Source organism: Pezoporus wallicus, unplaced genomic scaffold (genome assembly GCF_028554395.1).
Source record: "Pezoporus wallicus isolate ANWC-B61680 ecotype Strahan unplaced genomic scaffold, APGP_CSIRO_Pwel_v1 scaffold_6445, whole genome shotgun sequence".
Lineage (NCBI taxonomy): Eukaryota > Metazoa > Chordata > Aves > Psittaciformes > Psittacidae > Pezoporus > Pezoporus wallicus.
In genome coordinates, this window is record NW_026641753.1 from 4,042,073 (window position 1) to 4,066,423 (window position 24,351).

Below are 24,351 nucleotides of genomic sequence, written 5' to 3' on the forward strand. Positions count from 1 at the left end.
TGATGACTAAAGAAAAACATTCTATTTAATCACAATATGTACATCCAAAATAGAAATTACAAAGCTGAATTTCAAAATGCATTCACAACACCACTCTGCCACGGTCAATGTGCCAAATGCAAAGCTCTTGTGAGCCACTGGCAAAAAGGAAATTCCAGCCACAGACAACTTGTCAACAGGCATCAGGTGAAAGGAAAGCCAGAAGGGCAGCAGGGTGTGCAGGGGCAGGAGAGCACCTCACGCAACTGGAGCTCTGCAGCCACCCCTCACATTCATTCACTCCCTACTCACCTCTCCCACTGGCTCCCAACATCTCCCATGTTCCAGTGTGGTTTTGACCTTTCTTTCCTGACCTGTTGAGCCAGGTTAACATTAGACCGTTTCCTATATGATTTCATATTGTTTTGCACACAAGGCATTTCAAAGGTGAGATTAGGCCCATTAGCAGTGTAACCATATTTTACATTTGGGCAAGCATTTTAGTTTATATTGCACTGAAACTGTCCTTTCATAGAGAAACTTGCCTGAGGTCACTGAGGAAGCCAGTGGGAAAACAGCCCCTGGCTGCAAAATCCCACTAACTGCAGGATCACCACTTCTCTCTTCCATATTAAAGTAGAAAGAAATTAATATATTGAATCCCTCATTGTTACCCTCCTCAGGTTGCTTCATTTTCTGCTTCAAATAGTCCGCTCTTTCTTTATGTTCACCTTGGATCTCAATTTTTCCTCACGTTAGAGACATGTTATCACGAGCAACAAATGCTAAACTCCTGTTCTCAGACTGTGCTGCTGGTGACTTGGAGCAATTCTACATCAAGTACAAAGCGTACCACTTGCAGGGGAATATGAATAATACCATGCTGCTGCTTTAGCACAACTACATCGCTGCACAGAAAAAAAATGGCACAAGAAACAGTAAAAAAGAAAAAATCCGTATCTCCTTCTCCTTCTGCCATTGTTCCCAGAGCTTAATGGAATTCAAATATACTGAATATAAGTGATTAAATAAAAAGGCAAATGAAATTTCTTCTTGGTCAAAATCAAGTATAGCATCAGTCTGGTATCTTCCATGTCCTCTGTTAGTGAATTAATACTTAACATTTAACATTTTCAAAGTGCTGTCCATTAATTGCCTTATAACCTGACACTTGCCAGGCCTATGGATGGCTCCATCACCTTGGTGCAGGAACTTTCCAAATGCTAATGAACACATTCAGCCTTTCTATGGCACAAATGCAGGTTATTTTAGTTTCTTCCTCCCTGCCAGGGAGCGCAGTGGCAGCAATCCCTCAATCCATTCATTGGCAGCCAACATCATCTCCTGCCAAAAGGCCACCTCCTCTTGCGTGGAGTCCATCCAGTCCACAGAGATGCCATAGCTCAAACCTGAAAAGAACAAGAAAACTACAACGTTGGGAATGCAAAAATACTCAGTGGGATGGAACTGTTGCAGGTCATGTCTGAATATAAATGGTGCTAACTTCTCCTCAGCAAGTTGCACCTTAACTACCTCCTGCTCTTCCTACTGAAGACCTCCATCTTACATCAGAGTTCAGAATGAAGGCAAAGCAAAAACCACAGAATGCAAGAGCCCTGAACATCACCTGCCAAGGAAAATAATGGGATCAAGCCTTTCTGCCTCTTTCAGAATGGTAAAGAAGGTCTAAGAGATTTGGGTTTTCCTTCATCCTTTTGGAAACCCTTAAGGATTTCCCTTAATCCTGTAAGGGAAAGGATTTTCTTGTGGACAAGGTGGAGTATTTGTCAACATTCTCTTGCTCTACATTTTATTTATACAGGAATCAAGCATATGATGGTGGAAAAGTGTGTACATCAATTCCAAGTTGATTATTCAACCAGATTTTCATGTGCCAACTACTTGTCAATGAGATAAAGGTCTATTCTTGCAGTTGGTATTTTTATATCTTGCTTATGTGCTTAGTTTTGTTGTCCCTTCCCACTGGGTAGTTAGTTCTCAGCCCTCCTGGTGAGAGAGACTGAAAACAAAACACAAGCAAATCCAATATACATAAGTGCACCTGCAAGGCAGACCTTCCAGCTGTTATAAGCCTTTTCCCAATACCCTCAAGGAACACTTATCCTTTATTACAACATTCTAAAATCTTCTCTTCGCCTCTCATCTCTCAGAGAACCCTCTTGCTTAACAATCAGTGGTTTAGAAAGCCTTAGATATCCCACTTATAAAAATACAAATATGAAACTCATGCCATCAGCTCCCAGAGACAGTGATATCTCCCACTGGAGGAAAAGGCACCTCGGCTGAGGTCTTTCAGCACTACATTGTCTAAACAGAAACAAAACATAAACCCAACAGTAACACCTCACTCTACACCCAGACAAAGCCATTATTCCAATCCAGGATTTCATTCCAGCTGATGTACTCTCAGTACTGATTACCTATTAGATCAACTAGTATAGCCTGCCTTGTTTTCCAAACATGTTACCAAATCATTTCAGGGAGGAGGTGATGTGGACAGAGTCACCAGGTGGTGCTGTCCCACATGGCATTCAAGTTCCTATCTGAGCAGCAATATAATGTTGCTTTGTAACTCGGCCTGTTTTCCTGTGACAGCAGTTTGATGGACCCAAAGAAGATTCTTGAGCTTTGCTAGACCTTAGAGCTGATGTTGGCAGAAGAGGTGGGAACAGAGGGTTGCTATCATGGTAGCAGGGCCCCCTCCATCCAAGACACAGTACAAGTACCAAGACTCCTCATTCCTGGTTTCTCCCCAACAGGAAAACGCTCTGCATCTTCCCATTATATCTTGCAGCAATATGGTAACAGTATTCATTTAGTGTAAAGAAAATCACTTACCTGTCCCAAGGCCCAGCCTGATTCCTCCAAGGAAATGGTTGGTAAGTTTTTCATGATCCCACACAGTCAATTCAACACAAGCGTCCTTTAGATCCTCTGTATGAAAGCCATCATATACAATAGTGTGATTGAAAACAGGGTTTGTGTCTCTTTTTATGACTCGGGTCTTTTGGTAACTCTTCTTACTGGTGTCTGGAAGCACATAGCTTTGAGAGGAGAAAAAATACAGCATGTAATACTGAGTTTCACCTGAGATTTGAACTGTTCCTGAAAAATTCCTTGGTCTGAACAAGCCTCAGTTCTGAAGAAAGGAGGATTTTGATCTCAACCTAAGAAATCACTGTGGATTTAACAGAAAAATGTTCATAATTCCTGGGTGAAACCTTTTTTTTTCTTTTTAAAATTTCATTTTAAAAGCAAACATTTTCAGAAAAGAGGGTGCTTGCTTTAAAATTCCTGCTTTTGGCAGTTTCTTTTTTCTTGCAACCCAACATTTAACATTAAAAAATGGACATTACTTTCACAAATTTCTATTTTCATATATTTCCACTGCTTAGATGCCAAAGGGGGCATTTCAAAATGGTCAGGTGGGCTTCTGGAGCAGCAAACCTTTTACCAGGAGAAATCTGTAAGGATTTTCTGGAATATTCGCAGCACCTTCTCCCATTTAAGAGCAAGAACTGACATTGCAGGCTCCAGAAAACTGCACATACTAAATTCTGGAGAAGATCAAAGCAGGATGCAACCATCTGTACATCAGTTCCGTCAAGCCCCTAACAATTTCCCAAATCTTTCATGCAACCTCATATCAAAATTTCATTCCCACTTACTCTTCTTACTCAGATGTTATTGAGGCAAACCACTGGGTGAGCCACAGACAGTAACTGACCAAGAACTTTATCAGGATTTTCCTAATTTGGCCACAAGTGAATAACAAGGGCAATTCTCTCCTAAAAAGCCCAATGCAACATGAAAGTTTTACAGTATGGAGACACAGCAAGGTGAGCCTGAGAAATGGGAAGAAAGCACACTACTCTGTGACCCAGGACCAAAGCCAACACCGTGCTTGTGCACTTACCATTTCACAAAGGAGTCAACTCCAGAAGGACGCAACTGCAGCAGGTCCTTGACATCTTTGACCCAGATGTGAACCTCACCAGAGGGAGGATTCTTGGGACCTGCCATTTAGGAGAAGAGAACAACTGTCATGCCAGTTATCCAACAATAAGTAGCAAAATGACAGGCTTCCTCCCCAGGACCTGAGGGAACAGCAACATGACTTTCCTGTGTACTCACTCCCTCGTGAGCTCTCTGTACCCTTGCCAAAACACTATTACCCTTGCAGCTGCAGAGGGCTCCTGAAAATGTGCTGCTGCTGCTTTGAAACAGGAAAGGAGAAGGAACTGTAGGAAAAACCCAGTCTTGTGCCACCCCACAGTGAGAGGGGTTGTGTGTTGCCCACAGTACTCATAACACCTGAAGAGTTTGGATTTGTTGAGCCCTCCTCTCTTCCCCCCAGCACAATCCTAATAAATCCATATGTGAAGATCAGATGTAGGCTGCAGCCTACACACTTTACCTAGGCTTCCTGGGGGGACGTACTTAATAGACAAACTCATCACTCCTCGATGATCCACACCGTTAACAGCAGAAAGGCTCTGAAACAGAAAGAGTTATGATCGACTAGGCAAGAGATTGTGTAAACATAGCAAGGTAAACAGCTTTTGAGTTCAATGGAGGGGCACAAAGGGACAAACTCTGATTTTCCATGGCTGAAGCAGCCTGTTCTCAGAGCAGCTCCTTTCTTTGTAGCTTTGTTCTCAAAGTTGGTCCCTCAGAATCAAAAGCCTGAGGATTCAGAGCAAGGCTGCCCTTTCAGACATGTCCAACCGGACATAATTAAACATCCTAGTTCTGAAAGACAAATGTCCTTTATTTTCTGAAAAGGGATCTCAAATCAGACTTGTGAACCCAGAAGGATGTGGGAAGCTGTGCAGGCTTGACAAAACCTGGCACCTGAATATTTACCTCTCAAGACATGTTCAACTGCCTCACCTATTGCTCTGCTGTCTGTTTTAAAGGGACGGTCTTTATGTGAGGAGAGAGAGAGAGGCAAAGTCACGTCAGAGTTTCTGCTGATTAGTGTCAGATCACATTTATGAAAGTGTCCCTACAGATCAGTCACCAAAGGAGACCTGAGAAGGCCTGTCTGTGTTCAGAGCACTGAATTCTGCACTATCGTGTCCAGGGCTTGTGGGCAGTATACTGTGCTCCCCTAGGTATAACCCCCTTGGCCTGCTTCACCACACCTGAAGACCTCAGAGGAGTCGGGAAGAACTTCGGCCACTCCTAAAGGCTGCAGGGTTGGGCTAGGAAGCAGGACTGCAGCTGAGACACACTTACTCGTGGCTTCAGCGGGTACCAGTTGAGTTTCCTGTTGCTCCAGTCCCAGCTGGCCAAGTCTATTTCAATTTCTCCCAAAAAACTGTTACGTCCCAGTGGATCATTGTGCCAAACGGAGAGGTTTAATTTTTGGATCAGCAATACCATTTTCTCTATTTTATACTGGAAGAAGAAAGAGAAGTCAGGTTGTTCAATTTTTTCTTCCTTTCTCCCCACTTCTCTCCAACTGGAAATAAACTACTCAAAAGCTTGTATAAGCTCTGAGACACTCAAACCCACTCCACACATGCCCTAACAGATTGGCCTCATTCTGAGCATCTCTCTTTTGTCCTGCAGCAATACTAATACCCTGACAGAGCTCTTCTGCTGAGCACAGGGAAACCTGCTCCAGTCATCACAGGGCAAAGCCAATATTCTTTCAAGAATTACTAATAGAGGCCTGGGCACTGTTAAATAATCCTCTAGGCTTTGACGAGTAAGATCACATAATGAATACCTTCCTCACTAGTCCATGCCTCTTGACTGCATGCGAGGGAAAGGAAGAATACCCCTTGCCCTGGCTGAAGGCAGCACAGGCTGCAGGTCCCTATCTCACCCAAAGACCACTGTGCAGTTTTGATGGAGAAATTTTGGGTGCTACACACATGGGTGCAGAGAAACATTAACATCTCTACCCTCACAAACCAAAGTGCAGCGTTGGCAGGAGACAGGTGAAGAAGCCTGGCTAAGGTGGCAGGACCTTTCAAGACCTGACCTGGTACAGGTGCCTGCTACAACACAGGTTTCTAGAGCATGTATTTGTTCTTACCCGTAACACCTCATTATAAATGGGATTCACAGTCCTCTTCTTCACTGAAGTTTTCCTCTTACCCATTCTAGCTTTGTCTGGGAGCAGGTAAGTTTTAACATACCTAGAAAAGAAAGCAAACCCCAGTTGGGTATCATTCCCCATTGCCAAGTATTAATCAGTGGACAACCCTTGTGAATGGTGACATGGAAACAAAAGTCCCGGGTTGACTCTTTGAGGGCAAAAATAATTAAGAGACCTGCTAGGATATTAACTTGGCTTGCATGTGAAGTTATAAATATCACTGAAGATGGGTAGATGTCACAACATTCAGAACAGGCAGCTCTCTAAGAAATACAGAAAGCCAGCAAGGCCATATATCCATTTTCTGAAATGCCCATAACTATAGCACCTCTGTGCATTCAAAATCAGGGTGAAATTATAGAGGAGGAAAGGGATGGACTGTCTTTAAGTTTCACTCTCAGGGTTCAAATCCAAGCTCCTTTTCATCATCTTTTAAACTAGAGATCACTAATCTCTGTACAAATTCCACTGTGCCCCTAACAGCACTTCTTTATGGACTTTATTTTCATATAGACATGTGTCTGCATCGCCAGTTACTGCCAAAGCGTATTTACCATGGGGAGATCAAGGTTCACATGGATGCAGAGTGAATGTACTCCAGTCATAAAAGGAACTGGCTTTGTAGTGATCAAAACTTTGTCAATCCGTCCATATTTAAGTCTGGCAACATATTTACTGATGCAAATCTATCCAAAACCATCAGCTAGGGAAGTCCCAGCAGTAAGCATGCACCAGAAGTCTGAAGAAAGTAACCGTGACATTTAAAAAGAGAAAACAAAACAAAGAAGTCCTTCAGAACACAAATATCAGCAACATAGAAGTCAGAAGGCACCGAAGCATCACTCACGGGTCAGATCTGCCTTTCTTCTCATCCACGACAGCCAAGTCCTTGCACTGGGACACATGAACCTGGAACTCCCGGTTCTTCTCATCGTAGTCCAGAGCAAACTCCACGGTACCTTGGGCATCCACGCTCCCAAAATCACCACTGTAGACACTGAGCACACTGCCACTCACCTGCCAGGTGGAAGAGCAAAGTCAGTGGCACCGAGACAGGCAGGCTCCCTACTTGGTTTCTGACCAAGACAATAGTTTGAAAAGGGCATTCCCAGGGAAATAACCTGCAGTTTGTGTCCTCATGTACTGCTGTGCCCTTGACACAGAAACTGCCCTCTTGTGCAGCTGTGCTCAAACAAGCAAGGACTAGGGAACCCAGATAGGGTCTCACAAATTAAGGACATGCTACCCTAGACCAGGATTTAAAAACATTATTCTCCTGAAAACTCAAGAAATGCATATTTTTCACCCCTAAATCCAAAACTTTGGGGAACAGAGCCAAATATTACTGAGGAGGCCACACAAATCTCTTCCCTTTCCTCATGCTTGCAGTACAAACAGCTGCTCTCCTGGACCCAGCATCATAACTAAGAAATATATCACGAGAACCTGAACTATCTGGACACGAACTTATTCTTTACTGTAGATATAGCCACACAATTGTCAATCAACTTTTAAAATAGCTTAGTAAGAACCATATCAGACTAGAAATGTAGGAAAAACTATTACTACCTTGTTGCTTGCTCACAATGCGCATGGAGCTGTACAAAACAGAAACAGATATAGCCTCTGTCCTACCAGAGACGGCTTGTGTGCATCTAATTGCCACAAAGGCACAGGAAAGCAAGGCCTCTGCAGGTACAAATCAGGAGTTAGGCATCCAAGAGTCACTTGCTTTCCCAGAACAAACTGCATTTGCCCATATGGTTTGGGCTTCTTTTTCATGGCTTTGTTGTTCACTGGTAGAAAGCGATGAAGCAGAAACAAAACACAGCTCCAGAAAGACAAAATACTTTTCTACTGCACCAATCACTCATGATTCCTGATGGGATAACATAAAAGCTAACACCATTTACAAAGCAAATAATTCACTGTCTTGGCACCATTCTGGGCTCCAGTCATAGAACCACAGAATCACCTAGGTTGGGAAAGATCTATAAGATCATCAAGCCTAACCCTTACTCCAGGACCGCCAAGCCCACCAATAAACCATGTCAATAAGTGCAAAGTGATCTCCCCTCATGGCTGCCCCTCATGATCTCCAGTCACAGTCACCCCTCACCTGCTCCCCCATAGTGGCCCCATACCATACAGCTGCCACTCCTACCCCTCATGGCCACGCCTCATCTCCCCTCAAGATCTCCCCTCATGGCCCATTGCCATCCCTACTCTCCCCTCACAACCTCCTCTCACCCCTGATGACCATTTATCAAGAAACTTTCCTAGTTATTATCCTAATTCTCCCTGTCTCCCCCTACTTCCTTTGGTTCTGTATTTCATTCTGTTATAACCTACAAGAACCTGCTATGTATCTCCTCTCAGTCCTTGGAGCTGCATTTACCATCCCACCAGGATACTCACCCCAGCAGAGAATCCTGGATGAGCTTTTCAACAACACGTGTGACTTAGACACAACAGGCTCATTTTAGCTACCAGACCCTCAAGACTAGAGTTCAAGTTTTTTTTTTAACATAGATTGATATCTCCCTAGTAGCTTCCCTTCACATATATTCTTTAAATCTCACACGTACACCTCAGAGATACCTGTAATAACACAGCAAATTCAAGCAGTTTTAAGGAGCCCCCTCCCAAGCACTGTCTCTAAGGAATCTTTAAAAAATACTCAACTAAACACTCTTTCCATCTTCCTTTAGAAGTTGAAGCTGTAAATCACACTGTTGCTGTCCAGCTCTGAGTTCCCTTGAATATGCTGACAAAAGTGAAGGATGAGCTCGCAGAGGGCACTTGTCTGCAGTCCCAGATCTTTCAGAGCTGGACCACAAACATGTCACTTAATAGCTGTGTGCTTCACTTCCCCACTTAGAAAAAGCCCCCCTGCCCCATCTCTGCACATTGCCAGGCTTCAGAGCATCTGCAGCTCAGAGTGGGGGCTGTCGCTTACTGTGAACTTGTCCAGCAATGACTCAGTGGGTCTGATTTCAGATGGTACCTGGAGACACTCCTTTAACATAAGTAATTAACCATCACCATTCTTTTAATAATGTACCATGCAGAAACTAACAGGATACTCTGGAGGCCACATCACCAGTATCAGCCTAAATGCAGCGTCACCGCGTCCGACGGAGAACCCCTACCTAAGCAAGATGCACAAGTTGAACACCTACCGAGGAGACAGATGCCATGTCGGAGGAGTGGCTGCCAATGCTCGGCGTCTTTTTGTGCTTGTTAAACTGGAAGCTGATTTCTGAAGCCGTGTCTGATTCTGTCTGCTCAGGAAATAACAAGCATCTTTCAGCTCTGCTGTACAAGCACTTTGCAAGGCTACAGAGAAAAACCAATAGCTCAGCAGAGTCCCGTTAAGCAGCGATTAGGTGAGGAGAGTGGAGGAGAGCGCAGGGAGTCTCCCCAGAGGCATTCCCTCCGACTGGCAGTGAACGTCATCATTAACTGCCTCCAAACAGAGCTGCATGCAACTGCCTGAGCTCCTGGGAAGGGCATGGAATAGTTTGAGACAGAGGGAAACACTAAACTCCTCCAGGACACAAGGGCTGGTCTGGGTTATTTGGGGCTTTCTTCTTAATGTTTTCCTCATTTATTTATGACATAACCAAGGCATGCTCTAAAGCTAGTACCGTCCCTGCCCAGAAAAAGCATTCTAATGAAACTCATGGCTATTCAGGGGATGCTGTGAACATTATTCCAGCCATTTCTGGCATCTAGCCTACCTCAGACAACAGGAGAGGAGAGGATCTGCTCAGCTCTTTGACTCTTTCAGGTTCAAGAAACTGATGGGGTATCAAATGAGGTTTATTGTAGGCTGTAGGAACAAACAAAAAAAAGGCATCAAGATATCTTGTCAGAGTCAGGAAAATATAACAAAGCCACATTTCGTCTAACGGCATAAGAAAGGAGGAAAAGCTTGTGGGAGGCACTGGAGTACCACCTACTTGCCCCGTCTGTCGTCCGCCATTGATGCTGACCCCCCCAAGACAAAACCTGCTAGCTAACATCATAAAGCTGCTTTCAATGTGGTTTTGTTCAGTGTGTGGGAGGCTGCAAACTCCCTCTAGTGGCTAATTTCATCCACTTATTAGCCTAAAGATGTGTATCTGCATCACTTCGCGTAGACTTAATTTAGACTAAAACCATACAGGCCTGCCTCATGTTAAAGGAACCAAACATGCTCACATTTTCATCTCATAGTACATTGCTCTGTACAAAAGAGCTGTAAAATACTTTCACCTACATTTTCACCATTGCATACACTTCCCAATCATTCTGCTAGACAAAGAGGTGGAAAATAGCCAGATACCTAAAAGAGTCAGAAAGCTTCATATCAACTTAGAAATATGGTTACTGGACTGCTTAAATGTCTAAATAAAACCTATTTGCTCTATCTTTATCTTTTCTCAATAACTCACTTGAAGATGGCTATCTCCATCCAAGAAGAACTTGGTTTTAGAAGACACATGTGCATACACATGTGTGCACACGCACACACTTGTTTAGCATGTTAGTCATGATGCTAAATTCTTGGATGCTCAAAATGCCCAAGAGCTTCTTTGATTATTATTTATTCATTTTCCTTTTATATGATTTGCTTTTTATATAATTTACCATTCATTTGATATTTACTATTTCTGTTTCCAAACATGAGCAACAAATGCCCTCTGCTCAGACTACCTGGTATACTGCAAACAAGTAATGAAGTTTGTGGCTTTAAGTAAGCTTTCATAAGGGGAGGCTAAAATCTTGGCTGGCTCTATGAAGACCATGCCAGTGAACGGCAATGCATGTGGGACCTGAAGCGTCAAGCCACCACGCTGCATGACATGTTGTGCCATACGATGGGACATGCACTTGGCATAAGGCCACCAGACAGGGTGGCCACAGTCACCAGGCAATGCTGCATGTCCCACCTGCAGACTGCCTTCTACACAGCCCTCAGGGGCTCAGGGCTTACTTAAATGGGCTTGATCATTTCCTGCAAGCAGCCCTTCCTCAGGAATCGCCTTCCCGCTCTTCTCACCTCAGTTCTGGCCACTTTGCTTTTAGGCAAGCTCTTGGCTGTCCTCTTGGGCTTGCTAGCTTTCACCTTTAGGGAACTGCTGTTGTCTTTCTTGGCCACAGAGGCTGCTGCTGCCTTCTTCAGGCCCCCTTTCTTGGCTACAGCTTTCTTGAGCTTTTTGGTGGCACAGGCGGGTTTCTTGGCCATGGGCTCCTTCAGATTTGCTGCTGCTCTCTTGGTTGCCTCTCCTTAACTTCTCTTGGAGAAGCCGACATCACAAAGCACGTCCCAGCTGGTAGCTGGGGAGATCAGTCCAGTGTACAGCGTGTGCCCTGGTGAGGTGACAGGCCCCAGCTGGGCACTGCAAGCCTGGTGAGTGTGCAACCAGAGCCTGCAGCACAACTCGCATGCTGGACCTGAGGTCTGACACCTCTGATTAACCAATCACTGCACAGGCTGCTATGCAGCTCCCACAATATTTGGTGGGGGAAGAGGAGAAACTAGTATAAGCTTCCAACCCTTTGAAGCCCTTGTGTTTTTTGCTGAAGACCCTGATGACATACCATCAATCTAGCTGCAATTTCCTGGCTCTGAATTAAATTTTAGGCACTATAAGCCTCTAATTTGATCATGAAACAATATGTCATTTTCCTTGCCTGGTACATGCACTGAAGCACCAGGGATGCAGAACTCAAGCATAATATATAACCTTCAGGGAATATAAACCAAAAAGGAGAAAGAAAGAAAGAAAGAAAGAAAGAAAGAAAGAAAGAAAGAAAGAAAGATGTTACTCACTCTCTGTGGTTGTGTAAATGTTCACCATGCTCTTTGCAAGGTTAATGCTGTTTGCCCGGGCCAGGGCCTGAGCAGCAGGAGAATGATCCCCATCTTCCTCTGGAATACAGGAAAAGCCAAATCAAGATGGTAAGTAAACAAACATGAATAGGCAGTGTGTCAACAAGCCTGTGTGTCTCTCCTGGTCTTTGTTCCCTCTGCAGTTACATTACAAAGGGCTGCTCTCAAATAATCAGTGTGCTTCAATGTCTCTCCCTGAGAAAAACTCTTCATGCTATGGTGGGAAATGTGAACACTGGATCAACCCAGTCCCTAAAACAGACCAGCACTTGCAAAGAGCTTCCAGTGAAACACAGCAATCTGCTAATACCATTCTGAAATGAATATAGTAATAAGGTAAAAATACTGAGAAATACAAGAATGACCTGCTATATAAAGGAAACGTTTGCATTTACCTGAAGTGCAACTCAGGATTTTCATAGAAATGTTATATGAGGTAGGAAATAAGCCAAGAAATAACACAGTTAAAAATTAGATGAGTCTATGGAAAACCCTCTCAAACAGGTCTTACCCAGGAATTTTGGAAAAAAGAGATAAGAAGATCTCTCTTCCTAGGTCTTTGCTTGGCAGAGAGCAGAGCTGTGGGCAATCAGAGCCCACAGGTAAAATGAACTGCAATTAACAGTAACTTCTGCTCACAGTAACTGTGCCACTACAAAAGTTCATCAAACCCAGAGGAAGAGGTTGATAAAGTAGCGATACTATTGACACAATCATGGAGAGAACATGGTATCAGAACCCAGAAAGATCAGACTCTGTACACTCTAGCTGCAGTTTAACATATAAATTCACTTGTGCATTCTCAAAAGACCCAAAATATCATTTAAGCACTGACAGCCAGCAGCTGTATCAAGGCAGCCTAACAGCCAGTGTAACACATTTGCTTTTTATTTCATCTGCTTGTGTCAAACCTTCCTCTACCACCATAAAGAATTCCTCCAGACCCCCATTGGAACAAACCAGTCTTCCCAGTGTGAAATAAAAGAAGTTCCAGTGACCTGTTGTAGGTAGTTTTAAAAGAAAAGGAGGGCTGTCCAAGCTGAGGTGCTTGCAGGGAAGGCAGGAGGGCTGGCAGTGTGGCAGAAGGCAACAGAACATGGCATAGCCTCCTTTTATACTCACACAGCACTACACAAGATTCATTTCCAGAGCTGTTTGCTAAACACACTCCACACATGCTAACTCTGCATGCACTGAAACGTAGAATAAATGGACAAATGACGACAATGTGCAAGATGTAGAAGGGTTAGGGAAGAAAGCAGGCTTGGGGATGACTACTGGGGTTTCAGGGTGAAGTTACAGCCCTCAGTACCTGAGTAAACAGCCGAGTCCGTCCCCTGAACAGCTTCTCGCTCTCCAGCTGGCTCACCAGGGGTTGGCTTGTCTGAAGACTCACACGTTTTTCCTTCAGGCAGCTCTCCATTCACTTCCATGTTGCCATGAGTGCCCAAATCAGATCTTCCCTCTTTCTCATCATCGTTCTCACTATCTGTAAGCGCAGGCTCAATCAGTATTTGTACCCTGCTCGCCAGTGAATTCACTGTGTACTTGGGCTCTTCTGTCGCGATAAACTCTGTAGGCGGCTCTGGCTCAAACGTGCTGCCAGACACTTCTTTGGTAGGAGACTCGATTTTGACGGAAGGCGCTCGCACAGGCAATCTGGATTTCTTGGAGCAGCGCTGTGCTGCCTTCTCATCCTCTGGCATCAGCAGCTTCCCATTGCTTTCACTCAGCAAGTTATTTCTTGTACCCAGGCCACCTTTGCTCTTGGCATACGTGGATCTAGGAACGATGGAAACTGAGCCCTTCCTTGCAGGGGCTACATAGCTTGGCTCTTCCTCACTAGAAGACAAGGTAATTGTCCTCTTGTGGGGGGTTCTTGTTTTGGGGAAGATGCCAGGTTTTTCTTCGCTGTTGTGGCCTTGCCCAGACTGCACAGAGAGCGAGCGGCAGAGCTTGAACTGCCGGCCATCTGCCTCCCCCCAACGTGGGTCTGCCAGCACGCTGCCCGCTGCCCCAGAGTCTGCTCCCTTCTCCCAGAAGTTCTTCAAGTTCTTGAAGTGCTCACGATTGAGGCCAATATCCTCCTCTTTATTACTCATCGAGGAGATTGTATAGTTCACGCCTTGCTTCGCAGCCGGGCTGCTTTCCCCCTCTGCAGCCGGGGGTTTGGGGCTTGCCAGCAGCTCTCTCTTTGGGAGGCTGTTCTCTGTTGCACCCACATTATTCACAAAGTTCTCGGGTCTGGGGAAAGTTCTGCTTGGTTTCCTCCTAACTGGTAACTTGCTGGGAGCATAAGTTTCTTCAGGTGGAGTTTTTGGCCCCACTGTGGTGCCAGTGGCCCCAGCAACAGCTTCTCCTCCAGCCATGCTGCTGAGCTGATGCACAGCATCCTCTGAAAGCTTGGTGGGCAATGGAGATACTCCATGACCTACGAGAACAACAAATGCTCACAACCTCCCCATCGCATCACATCATATCTCTCTGGAAGGTCTGGGCTGACTGCTTCTCAAAGGGAAGCCAGAGGGAGTTTTCAGAAACCATCAATATGTTCCTAATTCTTCCCCATTTTGAGACTCTACAAGCCCTGAAAACCCCAGCCCTTCTCCCTGAAAAAGGCCATGGGAAAAATCCATTGAGCTCTAAACTGTTGCTGTGAGTTGGAGATGAGTTTGCAGCTTTGCTTTCAGTTTGACAGCTTTCCCACTGGCTATTTGCTGTGTACCAAAAATACACTATACATTCATGAAAGGAAAGAGAAGTAACTTGGATCTCTGGATTAGAGCTGTGAGCCAAGGACACAGTTTTAAACCTACTGAGAGGCAGAAGAAGTTTCAGTCATTGGATCTTTTTCTCTTTGTCCCTGCTGCCTTGGGTATAACTCATTCAAATGTTGGCAGCCCACTCTCACGTGACAAGATAAGAAATACTCTTTGTTACTCATTTGTACACACAAAAAAACCCATCTTGTATCTTGGTGTTTGACGCTGAATAACAAAACCATCAATGGCTCACTGAACAAAACCCTTACCTTTTCTAAACAAATGCAAACTGTTTGTTGAAGCCACAAATGGACTCGCTCCAGCGTCACTCTCTGAGGAAGAGACGTCATGTATACTGGATCTCTGAATGGAAAACAAACCCTATCAGAGTATGTAAACTGGCAAGACTGGACAAATGGACACCAGTGCAGGCAGTCTGTGGAGCCCCCACAAGTACGTACAGACTGCAAAGGTCTAGGAATAATAAAATAGAACCACGGTGGCTGCGCCTATATTACCTTCTGTGATGCAGACAGCGGGAAAGGAAATCGTGGCTTTGGTTTTGGCAAGACTTTATGCTCCTCTGCAATATCAAGAGCAGGTGTGCTGGGTCTGTGGGAGAGGAGAAACACCTGAACAAGGAGACCAGTGGTAGTGATGTGCCTTGTAGGGTGATCTGCAAGTCTTCAACATCATCTCAGTTTTGTTTAGCTACTTTGCCACTTTTACCTGACTCAGCCCAATATAAGGCTTCCCAGAACTGATGCCTTCATCTACTTTCTCTGTTACTGCTTGGAAGGACTGGGAAACATTAAATGGCCTGAACCCGGAGAAAGGATGAGTCTGCATTCAGTGCAGAACTTGGTCAAAAAAAAAAAAAAAACACCCAAAAAACAATGGTGGCAACTTCTAGGTTTATTCAGACTTTCCCCTTCTGGGAGAAAACAGTAGAGAGAAACAGAGGAACCAGCAGTGCCAGAAGATCCCAAGAGCCATGCAGGCGGGAGATGCATTTCCATACTATGGTCCAGGAAGGAACAGGCCACACCTCCCACACACCTCCCAGTTCAGGCTAAAGGCATAACCAGATTGAGGATGGATTTAGAAACTACAGGATAGTACAGGATATACATCTTCATGCTCGGAATGTAAGTTAATAATTAACTGCCTGTTAAATAAATGCAAGAAACACCTATCACAGGCAGTTTACTTAACTGTTTCTATCACCTTTGGGAGTGTCTAGTGGTGGCTGCTCTCCAAGCTGCTGAGATTTCATATGGGAATGTTTTGTGCTTGGGGTCAGATGCAAAAAAACAAAGCAAGTTGCTCAGGATATAATCAAGACCCCCCAAAAAAACATTAGGACCACTGCTCTGCCAGTAAAGCAGGAACATCTTGGGCTTGTTGACTCTTGACCCTTCATTAAGCAACACCCAGTGATCAGCTGCAAGTGGTCTAGAAATGTTGTCAAGGCCTATATTTAATATTTAACTGGAGCAATTACAACCTGTGAAGAATGATTCCTAATTCTACTGACAAAAAAACGTAAATGAGATGGGAGCAACAATACACGAGTATGTGAATATTGTAATGGCTTCTCCACAGTCCAAGAATATTGAGTGAGGTCACTGATATACTTGTTGGGGTGCTTTTAGTGGGTTTCTGCTCAGTAAGCACAACATAAAAAACTATTGAGACTTGGGGAGTGCTGAGCACTGGACACAAAGATTGGCACCAGCAGGAAATGAGCAGTTTCCTCAAACAATTCATTTCGTTAGTGTTGCTCCATGGCAAAAATTAAACAAATAAAACCATAATTACTTTGAGAAACTAACCAGAATATCCTGACATTAGAGACAGCTTCCACTTTACTGACTCCTTATCGAATCATGCAGGAAAAGACTTTTCTGGGATAAGCACATTAGTACTTAGTTATTAGGGGAGGACTGGTATTCTGACAATTCCTGGAAAAAGGGTTTAAAAATATCCTATATAACCTATTACTTATATAGCCTTGGGAACTCAATGAAAGACCAGGATTTAACGGGTAGCATTCAATTTTCCTAAGAAGTAAGGGCAGCAGTCAGAGCATTGCATGAGCAGCAGTGGTTACCTCTCCTCTCCTGCACCAGCAGTGTGCTCAGGGAAGGAAGGACTTGGGGCAGCTTTGCTTTCCAGACCTGTCCGGATGTGCTCATTCTCATCTGTAATGTAACAGAGACAACTGAGAAATGACATTACATTAAACTTGTTAATGATTTAAACTAAATAAAACTAGTAATGGTGTCCTGGTGTGCAGCATCACCCACAAACCCCACACAGCAAAGGCACCTCCAGACGCCACAGGTCCAAGAGGCCGCAGCGAGCTGCCCAGCACCTGACACACACCAGGAGCTGCCCCATCCCTGGAAACCCTCCCAGGACACTGCTGGGGTTGTCAATACAGTTAATCCGTTCCAGGATTTAAATTCAGCCATTTCCTGTTTTGACTCAAGTCATCTGATCTTGGCAAACAAAGGAGAGGCCAATACAGTTAATGAGGAGATCCCAGTTATTTTTACTGGCACAAGGCTCAGCTATGTCTTCTAAGCTCTCAAAGACCCTGAAGAAAAAAACAATAGAAGATGGTAACCTTTACAGCAGCCTGCCAGGGAATAAAGCTGCATTACTCATTTTGCTGGCAAACAGGCTTTCTAGCTACTGCAGAACCAAAGGGATTAAACTTTCAAATAGCAATGAAAAACTAAACTTGGTCTCTTCAACAAGACCTGCACATATTTATTCACATGCAGCCAGGTCTGTTTTAAAGAGTGAATCTGCCTGTTACAAAACTCGATAAATCTCTTAGGATACATTTCATTACAGAATACAGCAGAATCAGGGGCTCAAAGGATTCAGATATGACATAAAATAATATAGTCTTGCTTGTTATCTGGTTAGGAAACTGAACTAAGCCCAAGAGCAGACATATGGAGAGGCTGTGCTACTAGTGTCACACTGATGCTGCCCATGTGGTGCCATCCAGTGACAGTAGTCAGGTAACAGGGGTATCTGAAGGTGGAGCTTCATTCCCCCATGCCTATGCATCTCTATGGAGAAACAGGCTGCAGTCCCAGCTCTTCCGCCCTGCCCAGTGCCTGGACCTACAGTGCAGAGGACAATGGCAGGCATTGCTCGGTGCTGTCTACATTAGGACCATGTGTCTGGCACATACATGAGAGGGAGCTGGGTGGCCCTGTGGTTTCTGCAAGTTGGAGAGTCACTCCTGCTGGAAGGCAGGGTCTGGTGGTGTAAGAGTGAGCCAGGTTTAGAGAGCATGTCTCAGAGAGACTGTGTTTTCCCTTGTAAACAGTGATGTGCAGAAAGCAGCACTGAACATCATTCTGGGAGAGACAAGCTGTGGTATAGCTGGTGGTACATGCAGGCCACATCACACACCGGCATGGGAAGGCGTACTGAGGAGAGTTTATTTATACAGTGAGCCATGTCCTCCTCTTCTGCTCCAGACCCGAGGGAGGGAGATGCCTCTGGAAGCAGAGGAACCAAACACAGCTCCCACGTTTCCCCTCTGCCTGTCGCGGTTGAAGAGACCTTGACAACCAAAGACTGCATTCATTTCTCACCTCCCTTCCAAAGGCATTGTGTCATATTTGCTTTTCACTGACACTTCCCCCTCAGACAGAGCTCCCCCCTCCTTGCTGGCAGAGCCAGGAGGAGGTGTTTGCTTCCTCCCATTCAAATCACAGCCTTTCAAAATGGCTCAGCCACTGACACAGCTATACCTGACTTCTATAACCACAAGCAAATAGGTTATTAGCACGTTATAATCCATCAAGACAAGCAAAATGCCTTTGCTAACTTTAGGATGAGACAGAATAAGAAGCAAATTAAAACAGAAATTAGTAGTGGCCTGACCAGTTTAACTTGTCCATAAATATGTTTATATACATATATATACAGCCACTCCTGCTTTAATACTTTAGCTGCTTTACTAATTTCTTATCACTCTAAGATGAAGACACTCGACACCTGGGCTATCCGTGCCATCAGGACTGACTTGCCTCGGTGGGTGTATAAAATGGTCTCACTCCTAGATAATTTATAGCTCTCATCCATCGCACACAAGCTAAAAGAGAAGTTATCACTGAATTCATCCATCTGTGCTGCTGCAGTTTAAATATATATCTCTATATATATCTATTATACTGTTTTATATTACTGCCAATTACTAATATTTTCTACTATAATCAATACCAACTGTGAAGACCCTTAGGGATCCACGTAATCCTCCCTTCTGGAGGTTGAAACCCTCCTCCAGAAAAGGTCACTGGGCATTTCCACCCCTCCTCTGCCCATTTACCATGCTAAGGGAATGCCAACAACTATCTCAGCAGGGCTTTTCCATGCAGGAATTTTCTCATTTCACTCCCTAACACAGCCATCAAAGACCTAAATGAGGATTAACAGCTGGAGTCATGAGCATGTTACACTGATGTGGCTAAATGAACACTCACCCCTTTGTCACCTTGAAAGCCAACAGAAAGTGAACAACTCTGATCTTTCCACAAGAAGAATAAAAGGTGTGAAGATGGCAAGCAAAGGCCCCTATCTCATCTACTGAAGATTGAACCATGAGCTGCACAGCCAAATGGTTTAAAGGGGCCTTGTCCTTGCTCCCAGATGGTCAAAGTGCTGCTCTGACCAGTGCAATGCTCTTGCTGACAAGTCAGTGACAGCAGTGCTTGCCCTCATGTGTAATGGGATGCAATCTATATGTTAATCTTATGCTTATATGTTATATGTTATGTCACTGCAGGAGCTGAGCATACAACAAGCAATAGCAAGGTGAAAATAAAAGCTGCAGATTCTTGATCCTCAAGCAGTGCTGTAGAATGGCAGCATACCTGTACTTTATATACTGGCAGCATACCTATACTTTATATAATGGCAGCATACCTGTACCAAAATAAGTCCGAAAATAGACAAAAAGAAAGAAAGGGAAGAAACAAAGTTGAAAAATAAATGTAGAGAGCTAAATCTAAATCTAATTACTACAGTAATTTAGTAACATTTGCTTCTTCCTTCTTAAAACAGCATTAGTCAACTAATGCACATGCAAAGACATGCATATTACTGCTATATTAAAGTGATTATTTTAGATGATAACCTGAGACCACACCTCATACGTGCACATCAGCACTGAAGGTTAAACCGAAACCCAACAGCACTTCAAATTTTGCTTTCCTGAAATGTGCAGCAAGCTAAGGGGGCTGACGGCGCTGGCAAAGCAAAAGGCAGATGAATCCAACTCGCTGCTGGTCACTCGCTGAGCTGCAAATGATGGCACATTAGTCTGACTCTTCATGCAAAGAGGGTGCAAGCACAGATGCACACCCTCAAAAAGCAGAACATGCTCTGCAGAACTGGCCAAGGCCACTGTGTCGAGCTAGAAAAGGTTTTATATGTTTTAGGATTCTGGAGGGATGATAAAATAGTAAATTTAATGACATCATGAATGCTTAACACCAAGGATAAAAGCAACTTCATATGAAATATGATGGGCCAGCTCTGCATCAGAGGCTCCAATGAATCTGTTCCAAGTTATGAGAGCTGTCAGGAATATGTAAAAAGCAAACAGGCAATGAGGCTACCGGTGAAGTCCCTAACCAGTGCTTAGCTCTGAGAATGTGTCTAATGTGAAGCTAAGAGGGCTATACTAAAGCCAGGCAATTAACATCAGAGACATATCCTGGCCAACGAGACCCACTACACAAAGGAGTGATGGGCAACTGGGCCCAGGAAAGAGGGCTGAACTGAGCTCGTGGAGATGACATTTGAGTTTTGGACAGATGGAAGATAACCCTTTACCTAACAGCAGCCTTCACTGCAAAAGAACAGAGCCCAATTATAGGGTCCTTGTATTAGGGACTGTGGTAGACTTTGCTCAGAGCTATCAAGGCCATGGCTTCCCCAGAGCAGCAGTAGCCATTAACTTACCAGCCAAGCCTGAGTCTCTGCGATTACCCACCCTGACAAACTACTAAGGAGATGGTGTGAGAGTAGGCTCTGTGGAGTCAGCTGGTCTGTCTTCATGTTAAGGACTGGATGGAATCATCCCCAGTTCTGCTCTGCACAGATGTTCAGCACAAAGTGCCAGCTCTAGGCTGGACTCAAAGCACAGTCCTGCTCTTTTCACATGGGACTGATCTCTTCCCTGCCCTGAGCTGACAAATGTGATTTGATCTGTTTTATATACCATGAGAGTTCATCTGCATGTCAAAACAACACAAAATACATCTGCTTCAAATTAGCACATGGTCCCAAATATGCCCTTGCTATGGCACAACAGCCTGGGTACCATTCAGACTTGTCTGAAAAGCCCTTTCTACTTTGAAAACCACATTGTGCCTTGGACATATGCCTCTGTAAAAAGCTAGGCATGGATGCTCTCAAGTGGGCAAATATTTGCCAGAAGAGAGGCACCCCCTCTTTTTGCAGAGATGTGACTGACCCCACCACCCTGGAAGCTGTGAGAGCAGCTGCCTGGATGGCTTTGTCAGACCTCCCCAGGAGCTGCGGTGAGGAGTGTGTTTGACCCACACATATCAGTTTGATGCCAGGAATTGTTCTGTATCACCCCTTTCCCTTTTTGCTTCTGTGTCAAGAAATGATACCAAAGACCTCTGACAAACAAACATTTTGGAAGAAAGAAGCTCAAGTGCTGCATGTAGCTGGTAAACAGCTTTTGCCTTGGTGATCTGGCAAGCTGTAATTTTTAGCTTGAAACCTGATTTTGACAATTAGGTATTTTTTTTCTAGTACTGAAAGCTTTGCTGAGAATCCCCTTATCACAACACAAAGACTGGTCCTCAATAGGATCTGAGTACAGGGAGACCCCCATAACTTGAACACTTTTTTCACATATGAACACATATGAATACATACGGTCCAGTTTGTTTTCTTAAGATGCACACATATATACTTACTTTCTAGTTTGCCCTTTTTCCTTCTAATCGATGCCCGAAGTAGATCCGGTCCCTCTAAGTCTTCCTGGAACCGTTTTGCCTTCACTTCGGAAAACCATTCACCTGTCACAAACTTCTTCTTCTTTTCATCCTTGATGGAGCCTTGTATCCGCCTGAAAGTCAATGAGAACATTACACACCAAAAAGGTTTCGACTTCCCCTGAGCTACCTTCGTAACAGTGGTCTCTACAGTTCACCTGTCTGATACTGTGAAGGATTCGGAGATTATTCTCTGCAATCACAAGGGACAAACCAGCATTAAACCAGAACCTGATTTATTCTTTATCTGAAGTGGAAGCAGAACCTTGTAAACACAGGCTTTCACCTCTTCCATGTTTTACAAATCCAAATCAGTCACCTGGCAAGAAGATGCATCCATTTGCTTTGCAGCCCTGAGGGTTTGGGAAGGGGTGGGTCTGCTTGCAGGTCTTGCACTTCGTTTTATTACTCTCTTTATAAGCAGCAAAGCCTTTTGGATCAAATCTGACAGAAACCATGGAAATAAATCATGTTATTTAGGGGAGCAACCTGTGCCTGCAGCATTCTCCCTGGACACTGCTCAATTTCAGCACTCAAACAGTTAGCTCTCCTTCCTGAGCACAGCTCCTACTGTAACTGGCTCTGGCACACCTAGGGCTGGTTTTTGGCACCTAAACCCCTCAGAGCTCTGTTTGCTACCCTGTACTTTTAACCCTCCTCCAGTTATTCTGTTTTCACACCACAGCTTGCTGAATTAGCTGCCTTTCAGTGGGTGCTGCCTCCCACAGCTCACCACCATTCAGGGTCCCTGTGAGACCTGAGAGGCCAAAGGAAACTCCTACCTCGGTCCAATCCTCAGTATGAAGAGGAGGCAAACCTCAGATAACCAAAGAGCCATGAAGCGTCATGTTTGGCTGCCTAAAGACTAGAAGGGAGCAGGTATGGAATAATCATGCCCAAGGCTCTGCAGACACTGCTGGGGGGCCCCGCAGCACTGACAGCCAGGGAGCTGCACATCTCCCACCCAGATCTGGGCTTCACCTGCCCCTGTGAGGGTCTGAAGGTGCTAGGCCAGAGGAGATGTACAAAGCTGTTTTCATCTTGCTGACACCGGATCAGCGCAATGTGACTTCATTTCGCCCAGCAGGCAGGTTGTATTGGGGCCGAACAGGCCCACACTTGCACCAAAGATCTTACTGCATATAGCCACACTGGCAGCAAGGGGCACTTGGTGCCACCCTTGTCAGGATCTCCCTCACTGTGCTCCCAACTGAAAGTGCAACAGCTTCCAAAGAGAAGCAAAAAAACCTGAAATCATCCAAACACTCTTTTCCCCAAAGCCTCACTGCAGAGCAGAGACTATAGTGCATTTCAGAAAAAGAAAAAATGAGGAAAAAGTAAGAGAAAGCCTTGGTTCAATTCAGAGCAGATGTAGGAGCAGAGCAGACACACACACCTCAAGCCCAAGCCTCATGCATGCCACCCCCAGTTCTGTTTCTGAGCACAGGCCAGGGCACACAGGGTCAATGGAGCTGGCTGCAAAGGCACCCACTCCCCCTTTGAGCCATCTCTTCTACATGGGGCTTACTCTTTTCTGGCTGAACAGCAAGTCAAAGACTCACATCCTTAACAGAGGTAAACTGGCACAGTATCATCCACCCTCACTGAGCTACTCAATTCTTGCCGTGGAGAATCTGGTGCCAGCTTCCGGAGCCTGGTGCATACTGTCAACCCAGATGGTCTAATGGCTGGCATTTAAAAACTGACAGCAGCAACAAGCAATCCCAGTCAACCAGACCTATGCTCCAGCATGGCCAGTGGCAAGTGAGCTGAACTGGCTCTGAAACACCTCCTGCAACCTTTGGCAGATCATGTAGCCTCTCAGTGCCTTCCTCTGCCTGCACAATGGATGCTGCATACACAACCGACCTCAAAGAGCACCAGAGGGACACAAAGCAGAGATGGGGATGTAGTCTTATTTTAAAGCACTCTGTGGGATTCTGTGCTACTGACTGAGGAAAACAAGATAGCAGCACCTTCCCTGCTTGGACCTCTGACAATGAGAAATCAGCACCTTCCTCCCCACGGCAGGAAAGGGATGATCCCCCTTAAGGGCTACTGATTAACTCAAAGGACAGTACAGTCTTGCAGAGGAAGGACAGCAGCAACAGCAGGATGGCTGAGAAAGCAGGAGATGCAATTAAAAGACCCATCAGGATCTGAGCAAGAAGGGACAGCACTTGTGCACCTGTATCTCTCCTTGCTGCACACACACATACACACACAAAACACCTCTCTAAAAGAGGTAAAAAATAATGCCCCCAGGAGAACCTCACATCCTGCTGTTACTGCATGCTCTCTCACCTGATGCGATCCCCATCTTTCTTCTTCAGCTCTGCATCTCTCTGCAAAACCTTCATCAGTTTCTCATACTCCTCTTCAGTCAGGAAGCTCAAGTCCAACATCTTCCCTGCAATCTTCTTCACTTCTTCAGACAGCTGAAGCAATGACACACCAGGAACTAATACAGCCCAGACTGCAGCAATGCCATGGGCAGCCCCACGTACCCTCCCTGGTGCGCTGAGCTGAGCA

General features: G+C 44.9%; 1 protein-coding gene across 1 annotated transcript; it reads right to left on the reverse strand.

Moving 5' to 3' along the window:
• LOC130607810 (synaptotagmin-like protein 2) lies at positions 1-24,258 on the reverse strand. Its single transcript, XM_057425228.1, has 16 exons — positions 24,124-24,258; positions 21,742-21,893; positions 16,869-16,959; positions 15,274-15,367; positions 15,025-15,118; positions 13,306-14,424; positions 11,934-12,032; positions 9,856-9,947; positions 9,295-9,396; positions 6,960-7,129; positions 6,050-6,152; positions 5,242-5,403; positions 4,418-4,496; positions 3,917-4,016; positions 2,839-3,044; positions 1-1,388 (listed from the first exon to the last, which is right to left on the reverse strand). Exons 1-16 carry the CDS (start codon positions 24,222-24,224, stop codon positions 1,243-1,245), a joined length of 2,910 nt encoding a protein of 969 aa, XP_057281211.1. The 5' UTR covers positions 24,225-24,258; the 3' UTR covers positions 1-1,242.
• Positions 24,259-24,351: the final 93 nt, after the last annotated feature.

Bases quoted from the DNA above. Each gene is read 5' to 3' on its own strand.
- LOC130607810 (XM_057425228.1), bottom strand. From the start codon at position 24,224: ATGTTGGACTTGAGCTTCCTGACTGAAGAGGAGTATGAGAAACTGATG. The intron at 7,130-9,294 runs GTAGGTGTTCAA...TCCACCTGGCAG, and splicing joins ACATGGCATCTGTCTCCTCG to GTGAGTGGCAGTGTGCTCAG. The intron at 6,153-6,959 runs GTGAGTGATGCT...TTTCTTTTCTAG, and splicing joins AAGAAAGGCAGATCTGACCC to GTATGTTAAAACTTACCTGC.